The sequence below is a fragment of the Thamnophis elegans genome, chromosome 1 (assembly GCF_009769535.1).
Source record: "Thamnophis elegans isolate rThaEle1 chromosome 1, rThaEle1.pri, whole genome shotgun sequence".
Classification (NCBI taxonomy): Eukaryota; Metazoa; Chordata; class Lepidosauria; order Squamata; family Colubridae; genus Thamnophis; species Thamnophis elegans.
This window is the reverse complement of record NC_045541.1, coordinates 185,114,046-185,131,337: the sequence shown is the minus strand read 5'-3', so window position 1 is coordinate 185,131,337 and position 17,292 is coordinate 185,114,046. Positions and strand designations below refer to the sequence as shown.

At 44.0% G+C, this 17,292-nt stretch overlaps 1 protein-coding gene across 1 annotated transcript; it reads right to left on the bottom strand.

The window, feature by feature from the left end:
- Positions 1–302: 302 nt before the first annotated feature.
- LOC116507149 (vomeronasal type-2 receptor 26-like) lies at positions 303–16,376 on the bottom strand. Its single transcript, XM_032215104.1, has 7 exons — positions 16,119–16,376; positions 8,899–8,963; positions 6,258–6,549; positions 4,942–5,778; positions 2,707–2,925; positions 1,793–1,943; positions 303–1,207 (listed from the first exon to the last, which is right to left on the bottom strand). Exons 1-7 carry the CDS (start codon positions 16,374–16,376, stop codon positions 303–305), a joined length of 2,727 nt encoding a protein of 908 aa, XP_032070995.1.
- Between the last annotated feature and the right edge of the window lie 916 nt (positions 16,377–17,292).

Genomic DNA, 17,292 nt, shown 5'->3' with positions numbered 1-17,292 from the left:
GTTGATGTATCCAGCCCCATTCGAGGTTATGGCTGTTGTAGAATTTTAAATTGTTGTTTTTATTCTTTTTTTGTATCCCCTCCCTTTTTATTGTTACCCGCCCTGAGTCTCTCAGGAATAGGGCGGCATACAAACTCAATAAAATGATAAAATGATAAAATGATAATGGTCTGTGATTACTCCCATCAGTTGATTTCCAATGATTTAATAAACTAGCTGCTGTCTCATGTCACAATATTTTTTAGAAATCAAATACAAAAGTGCTCTAAAGTCAAAATGAAATTTTCAAATCTCTGCATGAATCAGAGATTCTTGTGTCTCATTATATTTTCTCTACAATTAAGATGGGGCCTCAGTAGGATAATGTAGCATTTGGGGAAAAAAATACAAGCCAAGAGACCAGCCCCAGAGACCAAAATGGAGAAGATCTCCACGGCCACCATGGACTTCCCTTTGGTGCTCAGGTAGGTGGGGAGGAAGCTGATCCAAACACTGCAAAAGACCAGCATGCTGAAAGTAATGAACTTGGCTTCGTTAAAGCTGTCAGGCAATTTCCTAGCCAGAAAGGCCACAGAGAAACTGACAAGGGCCAGGAAACCGAGGTAGGCGAGGACTGTATAAAACATCAAAGCCGAGCCTTCGTTACATTCCAAGATGGCCTCTCCAACCAAGGAGTGGAAGTCCACGTTGGGAAATGGTGGAGAGGTTACTAGCCAGGTGGCACAAAGAACAGCTTGGACCAGGGGACAGGCTATAACAATGGAATTGGTCAGTGTTTTTCCTAAGAATTTCTTTGTCTGGTTCCCTGGCTTGGTAGCCATGAAGGCCAGAACCACCATGACAGTTTTTGCCAAGACAGAGGAAACTGCAAGGGAAAAGAGAATGGCAAAGGCAGATTGTCGGAAAAGGCAAGTGAGTTTTCTGGGTCTCCCAATGAAGAGGAAGGAGCAGAGGAAGCAGAGCAGGAGGGAGACCAGGAGGATGTCGGTAAGATCCCGGTTGTTGGCCTTGACAATCGGTGTATCGTGACATTTAAGGAAAATTGCTAGCACTCCTAATGTGATTGTTGAGAGAGAAAGAGCGAGAGAAGATAAAGCATATCCCAGGGGATCTTCATAGGCAAGGAAGTGGCTTTTCTTGGGAATGCAGTGGTCCTTCTCCTTGTTGGGGTATTGGTCTTCTGGACAGGGATCACAGTTTTCAGAATCTGAAATGAAGAGTACTTTGCATTTCATAGAATATCAAAAGGAAGAAATCATCCTTTAATATTGATTATCTTGGGGACAAGTTATTGTGAGACAGTTAAGTTTTCACCTTTTGGGGATCAAGTTCTCCACTTTTTATTTTGCAATCATTTTGCAGGGAAGGGGAGGCAGAAATAGTTAGATGGATCTCCCTCTTCTCCAACAAGTCTATCTCATGGGAGACTGATGGCGCTGACAGAAAAACACGCCCTAAATAATGAAAATCAAAGCTTCAACCTCATGCCCACTGCTTCATGAAAAGCTTGGTCTCTGGTTTTCGTGGATGTAGTTAGATGTAAGAGTAGGACTAGAAAGTCTAGTTGGGAACTCATGAATTGTGCCACGAATGTATCCTGCATTAAATTGCTAAGAAGAAAGAAGGATGGCTTGTGTGGGAGGCCAGTTTAGATCCACCAACTGAGATTCTTCTGAAACGCCTGCATATTTTGATGAATGTTAATCTATCAAAAATGTTAACACAATTGATATTTGTTTCTACTGAATGGTTTCCTTGACCCTGGTAGATCTTCACTGAAAATGTGCTCTACCTGTCTGATTAGAAATGGTCCCTTCTGGACAAGGGTCACATTGGTAGCAGCAAACCTGCTCCCCCTCTGGTACATTTTTCCTCTCTCCTGCCTGGCACCGTTTCATGCCACACCTGGCAAAGGGCACTTTCTGAAAGAGAAAGGGGAAATGCTTGAGATGACCGAAGCAATTAATTTGCTTCCTTTATTTCTTTCCATATTCCTGTTTCCATCTTCACTACCAGAAACCAGGAGCATCTCCTGGCTGATTCAAATGAATGACCCTCCCAACCCTCCAAGGAATGCTGGAGATTGGAACTAGAACTTCAGCAGCCAAAGGAAGCTTTGATTAAACTACAGCTTTTCTAAAACAAATAACCAGGAGGATTTAACTGAATGAGAATGATCCATGGAAATCACTTAAAAAGAAATACTGTAGATGTCTTCAGCAATGCTTCAATTATTCTTTTGTATATTTTTCTTTCAATCGTTGGAATATCTTCAAAAGCAACAGTTAACTCAAGTATAGCAGAAACCAGGAAAAGCTCTCGAGGATTAAGGCCAGTTTCACTCTAAACCACCAATGGATTCTGGGGTTTGGAACTGGGGATTGTCTTGCAAAAGAAGGATTGTGAATTGAGCTATAGCTTTTCTGAAGGAAACAGTGATGGAGATCCAGCTGAAGGGGAATGGTCCACGGAAACCACTCTTGGCTGCTCATCTGCATCCTAGGTTTCAAAAAGAATTTCTTCCTGATCTCCACCCTTTTTGATCTGTCATAAATCAGACCTCAAATATATTACATGCAAAACAGCTTTTTCATGAAACGGTTATCAAATTTCTGATTCTGTAACCTGTTTTCCAGCCAGGGAAATGTTTTTAATCCCCAGAAGAGAATGAGTCTTTTACTGGATTTATTTTACCTTCCATCTCACCTTTTTTGCCCAGACAATTGCATCAGATTTAATGGTGAAATCACGTCCTGCAGGAGCCCCAGGATCTATTCTTCCAACTTTCACAGGGACAAAGGATTCATTAGGGAGGAGAACCCAGTTGAGAAGATCATAACGAGCAGATCCCAGTCCATCTTCTATGAAGTAGATTTCATCTCCAGCACTGTTGTTGAAATGGACATTCCTCAAATAGGGAAGAAGCTGAGGGAAAAGAGACCTTCAGAAATTGCTAACACTTTCCCACACCTCTAAGAATTTGTTTTCCACACATTGCCTGCCCTGATTTATGACTTCAGTGGACATAGAGGTCCATTCTTTATGCTTTGATACAATCCCACCTCTCAATTTCATGAATTTTGGCCATGTTGAGTCCTGGAATGCATCGCACAGAACTGGATGGAATATATTCAGAAAACGATGGGCTAAACTTTTGCAAAGGGATTTAAAGTAAAATTGAGTGGGAAGGGGAGCAATTTTCATGACCTTTATAACTCAATTCCATGTAAAAAGCACTAGATAACCAATTATAGAAAGATGTAGGTAGTAAAGAGGTAAAGAAAGAAAGAAAATGAAGGCGAACCTAAAATACTAGTATACAAGGGCAAGTATAATAGACTTGCCGTTCCTGAAACTTGGTGGGATTAAATGACGGAATGTACTGATGGACAGATAGAAACAACTCAAAAGAAACAGACCTAACAAAAGAGGAAGTGGAGTTGCATTGTATGTTAGAAATCACTTCTTTCTGTACAGAGATTCACAAAGCCAAGGAGTAAAATCTTCTAGAATGCTTATGTGTCAACATAATAGGGAAAAAAAGAATGTTGTTGTCATAGGCATATATTACAGGCCACCGAACACAACATAAATCAAGTCAATGTTTTAGACTTCAAAAGAGTTGATTTTAACAAACTCAGAGGGTGCTTGGGAACTATCCTATTGATGAAAATCGTAAAGGGCAAATCAACTCCAGAAGCATGGAAAACTCTGAAAAATACAGTTACAAATGCCCAGTCTAGTTTAATAACACTAAAAAAGGAAACCAAGGAAAGCAAGGAAATCTAGCATGGTTGCACAAAGAACAATCAGACTAACTGAAGAAAAAAAAGGACAAGTACAAATAATGGGAAGAGGGTCACATAACTAAGGCAGAAAAAAACAGATCCAGGAAATTACAGGCCAATCAACCTGACATCAATACATGGGAAGATCTTTGAAAAGATAATCAGGCAACAAATTTGCAAACAACTAGAACAGACAAGGTTATAACCAGAAGCCAACATGGGTTCAGAGAAAACAGATCATGATGAAGTAATTATATTTTATTCTTTGACAAAATTAGTAGATCGGTGAAATGCTATGGACATAGTATACTTAGATTTCAATAAAGCATTTGAAAAAGTAGAACACAACCTGCTTCTTGGCAAGCTAGTAAAATGTTAGATAGACAGCACAACCACCAGGTGAAATTTTACTGGCTAACAAATTTAGTCCTCAATGGAACTTTGTCTACGTGGAGGGAACAACAGTGTGTGCAGCAGCCCAAACAGCCAGTGCAATGCTCGTCTGTATTAATAGAGGGATAGAATGAAATCATCTGAAATTTTAATATCGCTTTACAAACCTTAGTAAGGCAATAGTTGGAATACTGCATCCAGTTTTGGTTGCTACAAAGTAAAAAAGATGTTGAGACTCTGGAAAGAGTGCAGAGAAGAGCAACAAAAATGATTAGGGGACTGGAGGCTAAGACATAAGAAGAATGGTTGCAGGAATTCGGTATGTCTAGTCTAATGAACAGAAGAACTAGAGGTGACAAGATAGCCGTGTTCCAATATTTGAGGGGCTCCTACAAAGACGAGGGAGCCAAACTATTTTCCAAAGCACCAAAAGGCAAGAGAAAAAATAATGACAGGAAACTAACCAAGGAGAGAAGAAACATGGAACTTAGGAGAAATTCCCCAACAGTGAAAGCAATCAAACAAGGCAATAGCTTGCTTTCAAAAGTTGTGGGTGCTCCATCACTGGAGGCTTTCAAAAAGAGGCCTGACAACCATTTGTCTGAGGTGATACAGGGTCTCCTGATTGAGCATGGGGTTGGGTTAGAAGACCTCCGACGTCCATTTCAATCCAATTATTTTTTTTGTTCTACACATGGAGAACTTCATCTCTATGTTAGCTCTAAGGATCTCAGACTGGATTAAAAAACAGAGAGATTACCTGCCATGTCTGGACATCTAAGATCCTCTTTCCAAGCCTCATCATGGCTGGTCGTGCTCCTGATCCATGAGTTGCCTGGAGTGCATGTGCCACAGCATAAATGGCATTGTAGATGTTGTAACTTTCACCTGTCATGCTCATTTCAAAAAGGTGAGTTGGCAGACTCTGTACATTCTCCTCTCCAGTACATCGTTCTTGCCCCTCTTGAAGGATCTCTCCTGGTTTGCTGATCAAGCAGCCGAAGATCATTTCCCACCAGTCAGGGAGAAACGTGTCCCCTCGTGGGTTGAAAGGGTCTAAAGATATGAGAAAACGGCTGAATTCTGAGACTTCCCTGGTGTGGTCCCTAAAATGCAAAGCTCCATGATAGGGCTTTATAAATGGCAACGTATATTCATAGTTGAACATATTAAGTTTCCAATAGGATGTAAAGATCCAAACTTTCAGTAATGATGTATATCTCTGTGTTTCATTACAAAAGTTGACCAACATTTGATTTGTACCACTACTGTAGTCTCCAAAAAATATAATCACTTCACCTTTAGAGAAGGTGTTTAAAATATGAGGCAATATTGGATCGTCAACATCAAAAAATTCAAATTTAATTACTTCAGTGAAGACCAGGCAGATCTCCTTCTCCTTCAGCTTTGGTACCAGGGTTGAGACAAAATGTTCCCCACCATCATCTTGGTTGGCCACCAACCCAACCCAGTTCCACTGGAAATGCAGGAGCAGCTGGACTAAACCCTCATACTGAGCAGATTCCTGGGGATTATTCTGGAAGAAGGAAGGATAAACTCTTCTGTCTCCCTGAGTGAACTCAAAGCCGACACCGAGCTGGAGAAAGGGAGAATCTTCTTTCAAAAAGAAAGTGGTGACTTTAGGGTTCCCCATAATGTAGTTAATGCCCCACCAAACAGACTGACTCATAAGCTTCACCCCCCTCCCTTCTGAGGAAGAGGCAACAGTTTCCTGTTTTGCCTGGTTGTGATATATCAGAAGTTAAAGGAAAAAACATCCACTTGATACAGAGAATAAACTGCACTGAAAGGTGCAGAAAGACAATCAACTTTTATGAAAGCCAGGAAATGATTCCTCTTGACAAACACAGCTTTTCAGAATTAGGACAATGTATTTTGAAGATATATAAAGATGCATTTTAACATATAAAATAGAAAAATCATCAAACTTTAGAATGGATTACATAAATCATTCACCCCGGGTGTGTTCCCTCCCCCCCCCCCAATCCCTTTGTTTTCATCCTTCCCTTCGGTGTGTGCTTAGATTATTTGTGTGTTTCAATGCAGCCTCCTTACCTGTGGGACCTTGAAGAGGCTGAAGATGGAGGCCATCTGCCTGGAGGATTTGGGGTTGTCACCTCCAATGACGGAGAGCAGAGGGTCCTGCCGGTCACATTTATATCCTGGAACCATTCGGCCCCTTGTGGACAGTAGGGAGAGGCTGCATATGAAAATATTCCTCTCCGTCTTCCAATTGTCACACAAGTTGAATCCAAGGGTGATATTGGGGAGGAGAAGCAGATCCTTGTTCACCTCCATGACAGCAAACATCAAGGCCAGGAACTGCTGGTAGTTTTTGAGTTGGGCTCTATAATGAGAAAAAGATTGGGGAACATTAGAGGAAAGATCTCATGTGCTGGTGGAGTTGGCCTCACCTTTATTTGTGTCTGGCCTTGCAGTAGAAAATCTCAAGTTCCATTGGGCTCTTTTGGATTCTTTAAGGATGTTCCTTGATTGCACTTGGATGGATTTCTGAGAAAAGAGAGAAGCCAGGCCACCCTCATCCCAGATCATGTTACCCCCCCTCTGTTCTCCCTCCCTTCTTCTGAAATCCTCCCCAGTTGCTCCTCTTCCTCCCTAATCATTTTCTTCTTCCTCTCTCAGAGCAGCTTCTTCAGGTCTGAGCAGAAGACTCCAGTGGGGTGTGTGTGTGTGTGTGTGTGTGACACAGTCCAGATTCACTAAGGACCATTATTCACCAGCTCTGCTGATTGCAAAGCTGAGGAGGGCTTTTTCCTCCTCACAAGATCCACATTGGACAATGATCAAACTTTTCTTTGAGTATACAAATACAAGCTGGGTGGACATGGCCTTGTAGATGACCCTCACTCTGTCAAGGACCTTGGAGAACTCATCTCTAATGGTCTAAGTGCCAGAGCCCACTGGAATAACATTGCCAAAAAGGCATGAAGGGTTGTTAACCTAATCTTGCGTAGCTTCTTCTCTGTTAATATAGCATTGCTAACCAGAGCATACGAAACATTTGCTAGAACAATTCTTGAATAAAGCTCATCCGTCTTGAACCCACACTGCATATAGGACATTAATACCATTGAGCGAGTCCAGAGATATTTCACGAGAAGAGTCCTCCACTCCTCTGCTCACAACAGAATCCCTTATGCCACCAGGCTTGAAATTTTGGGCATAGACAACTTAGAACTATGCCGCCTTCAATTTAATCTAAGCATAGTACGTAAAATTATCTGCTACAATGTCCTACCTGTCAATGACTACTTCAGTTTCAAACACAACAAGACATGAGCACACAAAAATACAAACTTAAGGTGAACCGCTCCAAACTTGATTGCAGAGTTTGCAACAGAGTGGTAAATGGCTGGAATGCACTACCTGACTCTGTGGTTTTTCCCCCCACCCCAAAATGTTAACCTTAGACTGTCTACTGTTGGACTCACCCCTTTCCCAAGAGGTCTGTCAGGGGGTGTGCATAAGCGCACCAGCGTGCCTATCGTCCCTGTTCTAATGTTCCCTTTTATTGGTATCCATTTTACATCTTCATAATCATGTCTATACTTATATCTGTTGTCTAATGGATGCTTGATTTTAAGTCTAAATTAATATCATAAGTCGGTTTCTTCACTGGCCAGCAAAGTTTCCAAGATGTTTCCCCTCCTTACTTTTATATGGTTGATTATCATCCGGATGAAAATGTCTGGAAAGACAGATCATGCCCCTGCCTAGAATTTGTGTAAAAACTGCTGTTTTTCTCTGTCCTAAGGAACAGTTCCGGAAAAACTATTCTAGACTATTTCTTGAACTTTCCTGTTTATTGAGAAAAGATCTGAAGATTCCTAGAATGAGAATGAAAAGAAAGAAAACAATCACACAAATTTTTCCCCTCCAGGTGAAACTTACGTGATTGAATTATTACGTGGAAATGGGTCTCCTTGGAAATCTGGTGAGTTGGACTCCAACAATGTTTCGAGGGGCAAATTCCCTCCAATAATCAGATCACCAGGCCTGTAAATTTCCCATTGAGCCTCTTTGTTTAAGAATTCTTGTAATGCACAGGTGCTTTGAGTCTTCTTAGCAGGAGTTGGAGGCAGGGGGCACAAGTGCAGGAGGAGGAGGAGGAGAGGCAGCCCAGCCATTCTTCTCACCTTCCCTCCTAGATGAGAAATCAAGGTTTGTGCAGAAGCTGAATTGCAGGGAACATTTGAAATCTCAGCAGAGCTTTAGAACAATAGGAAGCTTCTGTGAAAATTTATCTGATATTTCTTTGTATTAACACATTTGTGTTTTATCATTTTATTTTCTCCTATTTGTCCTATTCTGAAATTAGACTATGTGCTGTATTTTATTTTAATGATAAGGCTGCAAGTCTAATCAGTCAATAAAATACTCTATCAACTATGCTTTCTCTTACCTGTGTCTGGGCTTTGACACAAAGACAGATGAGTCTCACCAATCTCAGAGTTAGCTTCGTTGGAAGACAAGGTAGAGCCCTCCACCATCAGGAGAACTCAGAGAATATTTCTTAAAGCAGGTTTAACCTTGGAAGGATTTTGTGGGTTATAATCCACTGGGGATACATTAAGAATTACTGTTCTTCTGATAATTGGAGGGGAAAGCGATTTTCCTATCTGTTGGGAAGTCAATGTCATTTGCAGGTCATCTTAGTGAAAAACATGTTTGTGACTCTTGTAGCTTATCCACAGAGAAGACCGACTTGAGAGTCAAGGTGTAGTTGACCTTTTGAACTACCTGAAAGTGAACACTTATACATATTAGGGAGTTTGGCCTGTGTCATAGGATGTTTAGAGAGAATAGTTGCTAGTGGGGCATGATGGCAGTCAGCTTGGCCCTAGTAAGAGTAAGCAATCATGGCAATGTTTAGATGGTTTAGTTAAATTTGATCAAAGTCACACTGAGCAGCCAACAATGAAACAGTAAAAGCTGTAAAGAATGAAAAGAGCCTTTGTTTAAAATCTTTATACAATAATTATTTAAAAGGAAATTAGAAGAGGAGAACTAAAAGCAGAAAAGAGAGTAATAGCTGGAGGGATGTTGGCATAATCAGGCTTGAGGGACCGTCAGAAGCTCAGGAGTGATGAGGCCAACCAAGAATACAATTGCTCTTGCTAATGCATTTTGCACCAGCTGAAGTTTCAAGGGAAGACCCATGTGAAATGCATTGAAATTGTCCAACTGTCAAGGCTGCTTCACTCAGTAACCAAAAAAGAAACCACTCAACTCCATTTTGCAGAATTAAGAGTACTTTTACTGGTTATGAGTAGATAGTAGCTGGGCAAAGCAAGATCTGAGGCAAAAGTGTGTGTAATCATAGATATCAATATGTGACCCAACCCCCTCCCCTTGGTAACCCCAACCCATAGTCCAATCCAAACACCCCATAGGTGTCATGTGGGAGACATCTTCAAAAATCATCATCAGGTTGGTATGCCAGACAGTTGGCCTTGGCGGTTACTCCTCTCTCTGCAGCATGCGCAGTAGATGGTGAGAACACCTCCCTTTTAACAGTCACTCCTGTGCTGACACTTCCCTCACCCAAATACCATGCCCCCTCCCCATTTCAATGGTATCCAAAAAGCAAGCAACAAAACAGAGGCTGACATCTGGCCCTACACAAATTCTAAATTCTACACCCCTCAGACAGGGTTCGCAACTTGGGAGTCCTCCTGGACCCACAGCTGACCTTTGATTACCACCTGTCGGCTGTGACCAGGGGGGCATTTGCCCAGGTTCGCCTGGTGCGCCAGTTGCGACCCTACCTGAATCGGGAGGCCCTCACAACAGTCACTCGCGCCCTCGTGACCTCTAGGCTGGAATACTGCAACGTGCTCTACATGGGGCTGCCCTTGAAGAGCATCCGGCGACTTCAACTAGTCCAGAATGCGGCCGCGCGAGTGATCGTGGGTGCACCTCGGTTCACCCACATAACACCTATCCTCCGCGAGCTGCGCTGGCTACCTGTTGATCTCCGTGTGCGCTTCAAGGTGCTTCTTACCACCTATAAAGCCCTTCATGGTAGTGGATCTGGTACTTGAGAGACCGCCTCTTGCCAATTACCTCCTCGAGACCGATTAGATCTCATAGATTAGGCCTCCTCCGAGTTCCATCCGCCGATCAATGCCGACTGGCCACTACGTGGAGGAGAGCCTTTTCAGTAGCAGCTCCGACCCTCTGGAACGATCTCCCCATGGAGATTCGTACCCTCACCACCCTTCAGACCTTCCGCGCAGCCCTCAAGAGCTGGCTATCCCGTCAGGCCTGGGGGTAAAGATTTGATTCGCCCCCACCCGAATGCTGAATGAATGTTGTTTATTTTTTAATTATGTGTTATGTTATATGTTACTGTTTGTATCCCCTCCCTATAAGTTGTTAGCCGCCCTGAGTCCCCTCAGGGAAAAGGGCGGCCTCTAAATAAACTTATTCCATTCCATTCCATTCCCTCCGTCAGGAAAGGAAATCATCAGTCCAAAAAAAAAGAACAAACAAACACACAAACAACATAAAACAGGAACAAGAAAAAGGTGGAAATGCCAAAGTCAATTTGGGTCATGGCTTGTCTGGTTAGGTAGAGTAGAAATTACATAGAAGTCGAGGAGCCTCACGTGGGACTTATCGACCCATTCAGCTTGAGAGGGGGGAAAATGTTTCCAAGATACTAGATATTGAATCCAATTTCCTTGTTTTCTAGAGTCCAAAATCTCCTTAATATCAAAATGTGGCTCTCCCTCAATGAGAAGAGGGGCAGGTGGTGCAGGTAGAGGAACTCGCAGAGAGGAAGTGTGTTCTGGCTTCAAAAGGTTGACATGGAACACCAGATAAACACGGTTAAGGTATTTAGGCAGTTCCAGTCGCACCGGTACAGGGTTAATAATCTTTACAATAGGAAACCGCTTTGGTCGCATTGACTGATGATCTCTGGAGAGCTAGGGATGGAGGCCATGCTTCCATCCTAGTTCTCCTGGACCTCTCAGCGGCTTTCGATACCATCGACCATGGTATCCTTCTGCGACGACTGCGGGAGATAGGGGTGGGCGGCACTGTCTTGCAGTGGTTCTCCTCCTATCTCTCGGACAGGTCGCAGTCGGTGTTAGTGGGGGGGCAGAGATCGTCCCTGAGGCCCCTAACCTATGGGGTGCCGCAGGGGTCGGTCCTATCCCCCCTACTATTTAACATTTACATGAAACCGCTGGGCGAGATCATCCGAAGGCACGGGATAAAATATCATCAATATGCGGACGATACACAGTTGTATCTGTCCGCCCCGTGCCAACTCAATGAAGCGGTGGACGTGATGAACCGGGGACTGGAAGCCGTTAAAGACTGGATGAGAGCGAACAAGCTGATACTCAACCCAGACAAGACCGAGTGGCTGTTGTGTTTTCCTCCCAAAAATTTGACCACCATACCATCACTCAGGCTGGGGGGACAAAATTTAAACCCCTCAGAAAGGGCCCGCAACTTGGGAGTCCTCCTGGATTCACAGCTAACTTTTGACCACCATCTCTCAGCTGTGACCAGGGGGGCATTTGCCCAGGTTCGCCTGGTGCGCCAGTTGCGGCCCTACCTGAATCGGGAGGCCCTCACAACAGTCACTCGAGCCCTTGTGATCTCTAGGCTGGAATACTGTAATGTGCTCTACATGGGGCTGCCCTTGAAGAGCATCCGAAGACTTCAGCTAGTCCAGAATGCGGCCGCGCGAGTGATCGTGGGCGCACCACGGTTCGCCCACATAACACCGATCCTCCGTGAGCTGCACTGGCTACCTGTTGGTCCCCGGGTGCACTTCAAGGTCTTACTCACCACCTATAAAGCGCTCCATGGTAGTGGATCTGGCTATTTGAGAGACCGCCTTCTGCCAATTACCTCCCTGCGTCCCATCCGATCGCATAGAGTTGGCCTCCTCCGTATTCCATCCGCCAGTCAGTGCCGACTGGTGACTACGCGGAGGAGAGCCTTCTCAGTTGCAGCTCCGACGCTATGGAACAATCTCCCCGTGGAGATTCGTACCCTCACCACCGTCCAGGCCTTCCGTACAGCCCTCAAGAACTGGCTAACCCGTCAGGCCTGGGGATAATCTTATTTCGCCCCTCCCGAATGCTGAGTGAATGTTGAGTTTTATTGTCTAATTTACTTTGTGCACATTTCTTTTTTTGTATTGTCCTACACTCCCCTTCCTTTTTGATTGTAAGCCGCCCTGAGTCCCCTCAGGGAAAAGGGCGGCCTATAAATAAACTACAAAAAAAAAAAAAAAAAAAAAAGAAACGGACCGACGTACTTAGGACCCAGCTTCTTAGACTTCTGAGTGGTTTGGAGAAACTTGGTAGACAAAAACACACGATCTCCAACCCTGTATTCTCTTTGCTTAGTTCTCTTCTTGTCAGCCTGTTTTTTGTGTGCTTGATGAACAGCATCCAATGCCCGTTATGCCAAGGGCCAGATTTTGCGGAGTTGGTCACTCCATTCTGAGAGGGGCAGGACTTGTGGTTTTCATGTGGTACCTCCAGAATAGGTACAAAATCATGGCCAAACACTACTTTAAACAGTGTAAAACCCGTGCTGCTGTGCACCGAGTTGTTGTAGGCCACTTCAGCGTGAGGTAACAACTCAACCCAATTATCTTGCTGATAATTAATGAAACATCGGAGGTACTTTAGTCCTTTCACAAGCTCAGTTAGTCTGCGGATGGTGTGCGGAACTTAGCCCCTGGGCGGAGCCAATCAACTTCAAAAACTCCTCCCAAAATAGGGAAGGTGAATTGGACCCCCCTATCGGAGATAATGCGGTCTGGTACACCATGCAGGTGATATACATGTGTAATGAACAATTTAACCAAGGTTTTAGCTGACGGGATTTTGGAACACAGAATAAAATGAACCTGTTTGGAAAACAAGTCTGTAACGACCCAAATCACACTATTTCCTTGACTTTCAGGTAATTCAACAATGAAATCCATAGATATTTCTTTCCACGGTGCCTCAGGACGGGACATGCCCTGGAGCAGGCCCTGGAGTTTCCCTGGTGGGCAGTTCGCAGCAGCAAATGTGGGGCAACTGGCCACATAAGACTCAATGTCCTTCTTCAATGACGGCCACCAAAATTGCCTTTTAATGAGATGCAGAGTTTTCACAAATCCAAAGTGGCCTGCCATGCGTGAATCATGGGCCCGTTGTAAAACCAAAGTTCTAATGGCAGCAGGAACATACAATTTAGCTCCTATCCAAGGTAGACCATCTTTCATGGTACACTCATCGGAATGCTGTTTAAACCACTCATCAGAATCAAGGCCCTCCTTAAGTTTTAAGATGAGGTCCTTTGTGACCTCAAAATTAGAACTGCTCTGGCGTCTGGTGACCACCCAAGCAGCGAGATTCTTCGCTGGGATGACTGGGTGAACCACGCTAAGCTTTGAGCTGTTGTATTGAGGGAGTCTGGAAAGAGCATCTGCCATAAAGTTCTCCCCCTCCCAGGATATACTTTAAAGTGAAATTGAACCTGTTAAAGTGTTGTGCCCATCTCATCTGTTTGGGGGATAATTTTCAGGGAGTTTTTAACACCTCCAAGTTCTTATGATCAGTCCACACCTCAAAAGGGTGTTTAGCCCCCTCCAAGAAATGTCACCAGGTCATTAAAGCCCACCTGATTGCAAAAGCCTCTTTTTCCCATATAGCCCATTGTCTCTCTGTCTCAGTCAGCTTTCGAGAGGTGTAAGCACAAGGTTGTAGCTTTCCATCAGCATTTGTTTGTAGCAATACTGCCCCCACTGCAACGTCACTTGCATCCGCCTGGACCACAAATGGCGAATCCATGTCTGGGTGTTTCAAAACTGGTTCAGCTGCAAACAGTCGTTTTAGTTTTCTAAATGCAGCTTGACACTGCATAGTCCAATTTAAAGGCTTTCCTGGTCTAGGTTTGGCCTCCCCCTTTGATTTCAGGAGGTTCGTAATAGGGAGGGCGATGCTGGCGAACGAGGGAATAAATTGACAATAAAAATTTGCAAATCCCAAAAAACTTTGCAACTGTTTGTGGGTGCAGGGAGGTGCCCATTCAGTGACAGCTTGGACCTTCGCTGGGTCCATCTCGATGCCATCATGGGAGATGCGATACCCAAGGTAGTCAATTTTCTTTTGATGAAATTCACACTTAGACAATTTTGCATACAGTTCCGCTGCCCAGAGTTTTTTAAGCACTGAGCGGACTAGTTTTACGTGTTCTTCACATGTTTCCATGTAAATAAGGATGTCATCAAGATAGACCATTATGCCTTTGTAGAGGTGGTCATGCAAAACGTCATTAATTAATTGCATGAAAACAGCTGACGCCCCCTGCAGGCCAAATGGCACTACCCGGAATTGAAAACAACCAAGAGGGCAGTTGAAAGCAGTTTTCCATTCATCACCCTCCTTAATTCTTTCCCTTTAATAGGCCTCTTGGAGATCTAATTTCGTGAAAAATTTTCCTTTACCCAACTGGGCCAGCATGTCCTTCATTAACGGTAATGGGTAGAGGTTCTGTACACAGATCACGTTAAGGTTCTTGTAATTAACACATAAGTGAAAGGAGCCATCTTTCTTTTCTCTGAACAAAACTGGAGCAGCCACTCGGGGTCTAGCAGGCTCAATGAATCCCCTCTGCAAATTTTTATCAATAAACTTCCTTAATTCATCCATTTCACAGGGGGTCATTGAATAAATCTGAGGTTTCAGAAGTTTTACTCCAGGAAGAATATCAATGCTGCAATCAGTGGCACGATGTGAGGGTAATTTATCAGATGACTTCTCACTGAAAACATCTTTCAGGTCCCAATATTCCTTTGGGATTTTCTCCTCCCCCTCAATATTTTCTTGTCCCCTGGCTGCTAGGTTGGTGTCAGTGTTACTCCGCTTGGGAACCTCCCCTCTCCTTTACTCCACTTGGGAGCCTCCCCCTCTCCTTCAGTGGGTGTAGCAGATCAGATGCGTATCCACCCTTTCCTCCAATTGATGTGTGGATTCCATTTACGCAACCAGGGTAAGCCTAATATAAGAGGCCGATCCATTCCTGGAGCCACAATAAAACTTATTGACTCTTGGTGACTTCCCATCCACATATTTATTGGCTCAGTCACAAAATGGGCAGACTCCCTCCAGCTATCAAGCCATCCAACTGGCAAAAAGCAATTGGGACCTTCAAAGTTTTTAGTCTTAGGCCCAATTTTTCCACTACTTCGGGGCTAACGATGCAACGTGTGAAACCCAAATCTAAAAGAGCCAGCAACTTTTCTTGCACTCCAATAGAGGGCACTTTAAGTTCCACTGGGATAGTCAGGGGCCCCAATCGGAAGCTTACTAGACGATCATCATGAGTTTCAGTTTCACTTTCCTCCGATGAGGAGAGTGATTCCTCTTCCCCTGGGGTAGGGTGGATTTGTGGATGAGCCTTCAATGCCTTCATGGCAGTCTCCGTCCTCCTCCCGGCAGTTTCTCTGGCCTCCTCTCCCCCCTAATAGAGGGCCTTGGGCTCAGTTTGGGGATGAGAAATCTAGGTTTGCTTGCAGAGCCACTTTTCCTTTCATTTGAAGCTCCTTGGGGGGGGGAGACTTCTCTCTCCCACTATCTTTGCTATAATTGTCATGGACTAAATCACTTCCCATCTCCGCAGCCAGTTCATAGCAGAGCTGCAATTTCGGGGGGGGGGGATCCCCCTGTTTACACAGTTCTTGTTCCCCTGGGTAAGGGATTTAATTTTAGCTTTTATTTGTAGCTCCATGAGCGAATCATCAAAGTATTTACTCAAAGCAGCCATAAATCTTTTATAGTCGCTCAGTAGGGGGGGTGGTGGTTCAGCATCATGTGGGGCTTCCATCCCAATGGCTGCCTTACTTCCCAAAGCCATAGTAATTTTTCTTACCTTGGCTTCTTCAATAAAAAATACATCTCTGAACTGTTGCATGTAATTCCACAGCTGCCTGAGGGAGAACCATAAATCTTTTGATTGTCCCCCGGCTTCCCTCAGGCAGAGCAATCTCTCTACAGAACTCTCCTCTGTTCCATGAAAATCCATTTCTTTTCCAGAGTCATGACTAGAATGTTTCTTTTTCCAAGCCTCTGCAAATTGTGTCATGAGGCTCTCCTCATTCTCACCCTGGTCACTGCCTTGCTGGGACATGTTCCGGGTGGTGGTGGTGGTGGTGGTGGTGGTGGTGGTGGTGGTGGTGTAGGAATTGGGTGCACTCCCCTTGGAAGTTATCAACTCCAGGATAAGTGCATGTCTGAGACGTTGCTTAATGTCAGGAATGCTTTGCTCAGTAACCAAGAAAGAAACCACTCAATTCCATTTTTCAGAATTAAGAGTACTTTTACTGGTCATGAGTAGATAGTAGCTAGGCAAAGCAAGGTCTGAGGCAAAAACACACATAAGCATAGATATCAATATGTGACCCAACTCCCTCCCCCTGGTAACCTCAGCCCATAATCCAATCAGTTCACCCCACAGGTGTCATGTGGGAGACATCTTCAAAAAGCATCATCAGGCTGGTATGCCGGACAGTTGGCCTTGGCAGAAAAACCTTTATCTGCAACATGTACAGTAGATGGAGATAACAACTCCCTTTTACAGTCACTCCTATGTTGACACTTCCCCATCCACATACAATGCCCCCCTCCCAGTTTCAATGGCAGCCGAAAGCAAGCAGCAAATCAGAGGTTGACATTTTATTTATTTTAATCAATTGGTAGTGGTTTGGCAGCCAGGGTAGCTGGAACTGGCAATGACCCAGGCCTGCCACACCCCCGAACTGGTTCTCCAATTTGTTTTTTGTTTCTGCTCATGCGCAGAACAATTTTTATTGCACTGTGCATGTGCGTACAGTGCAAATTAAGCATGCATACACAAGCGAACTGTCAGTGCTTGCCAAAACCCACCCCTGCCTTGTAGGATCTGCTATTTGTCTTTGAACCCCATTGCAATGGTTTGACAATGTGAGTTTTCTGTTGTTGTTACATCTTTTGCTTCTTTATTTTGTTCCAAATTGTTAGAAACAATAAACCACTGATCTTAAAGTAAGACTTATTGCTTGTGGTTT

Bases quoted from the DNA above. Each gene is read 5' to 3' on its own strand.
- LOC116507149 (XM_032215104.1), bottom strand. From the start codon at position 16,376: ATGTCCCAGCAAGGCAGTGACCAGGGTGAGAATGAGGAGAGCCTCATG. The intron at 1,944-2,706 runs GTGAGATGGAAG...GGTCATCTCAAG, and splicing joins CAATTGTCTGGGCAAAAAAG to CATTTCCCCTTTCTCTTTCA. The intron at 1,208-1,792 runs GTAGAGCACATT...TCTTCATTTCAG, and splicing joins GACCATTTCTAATCAGACAG to ATTCTGAAAACTGTGATCCC.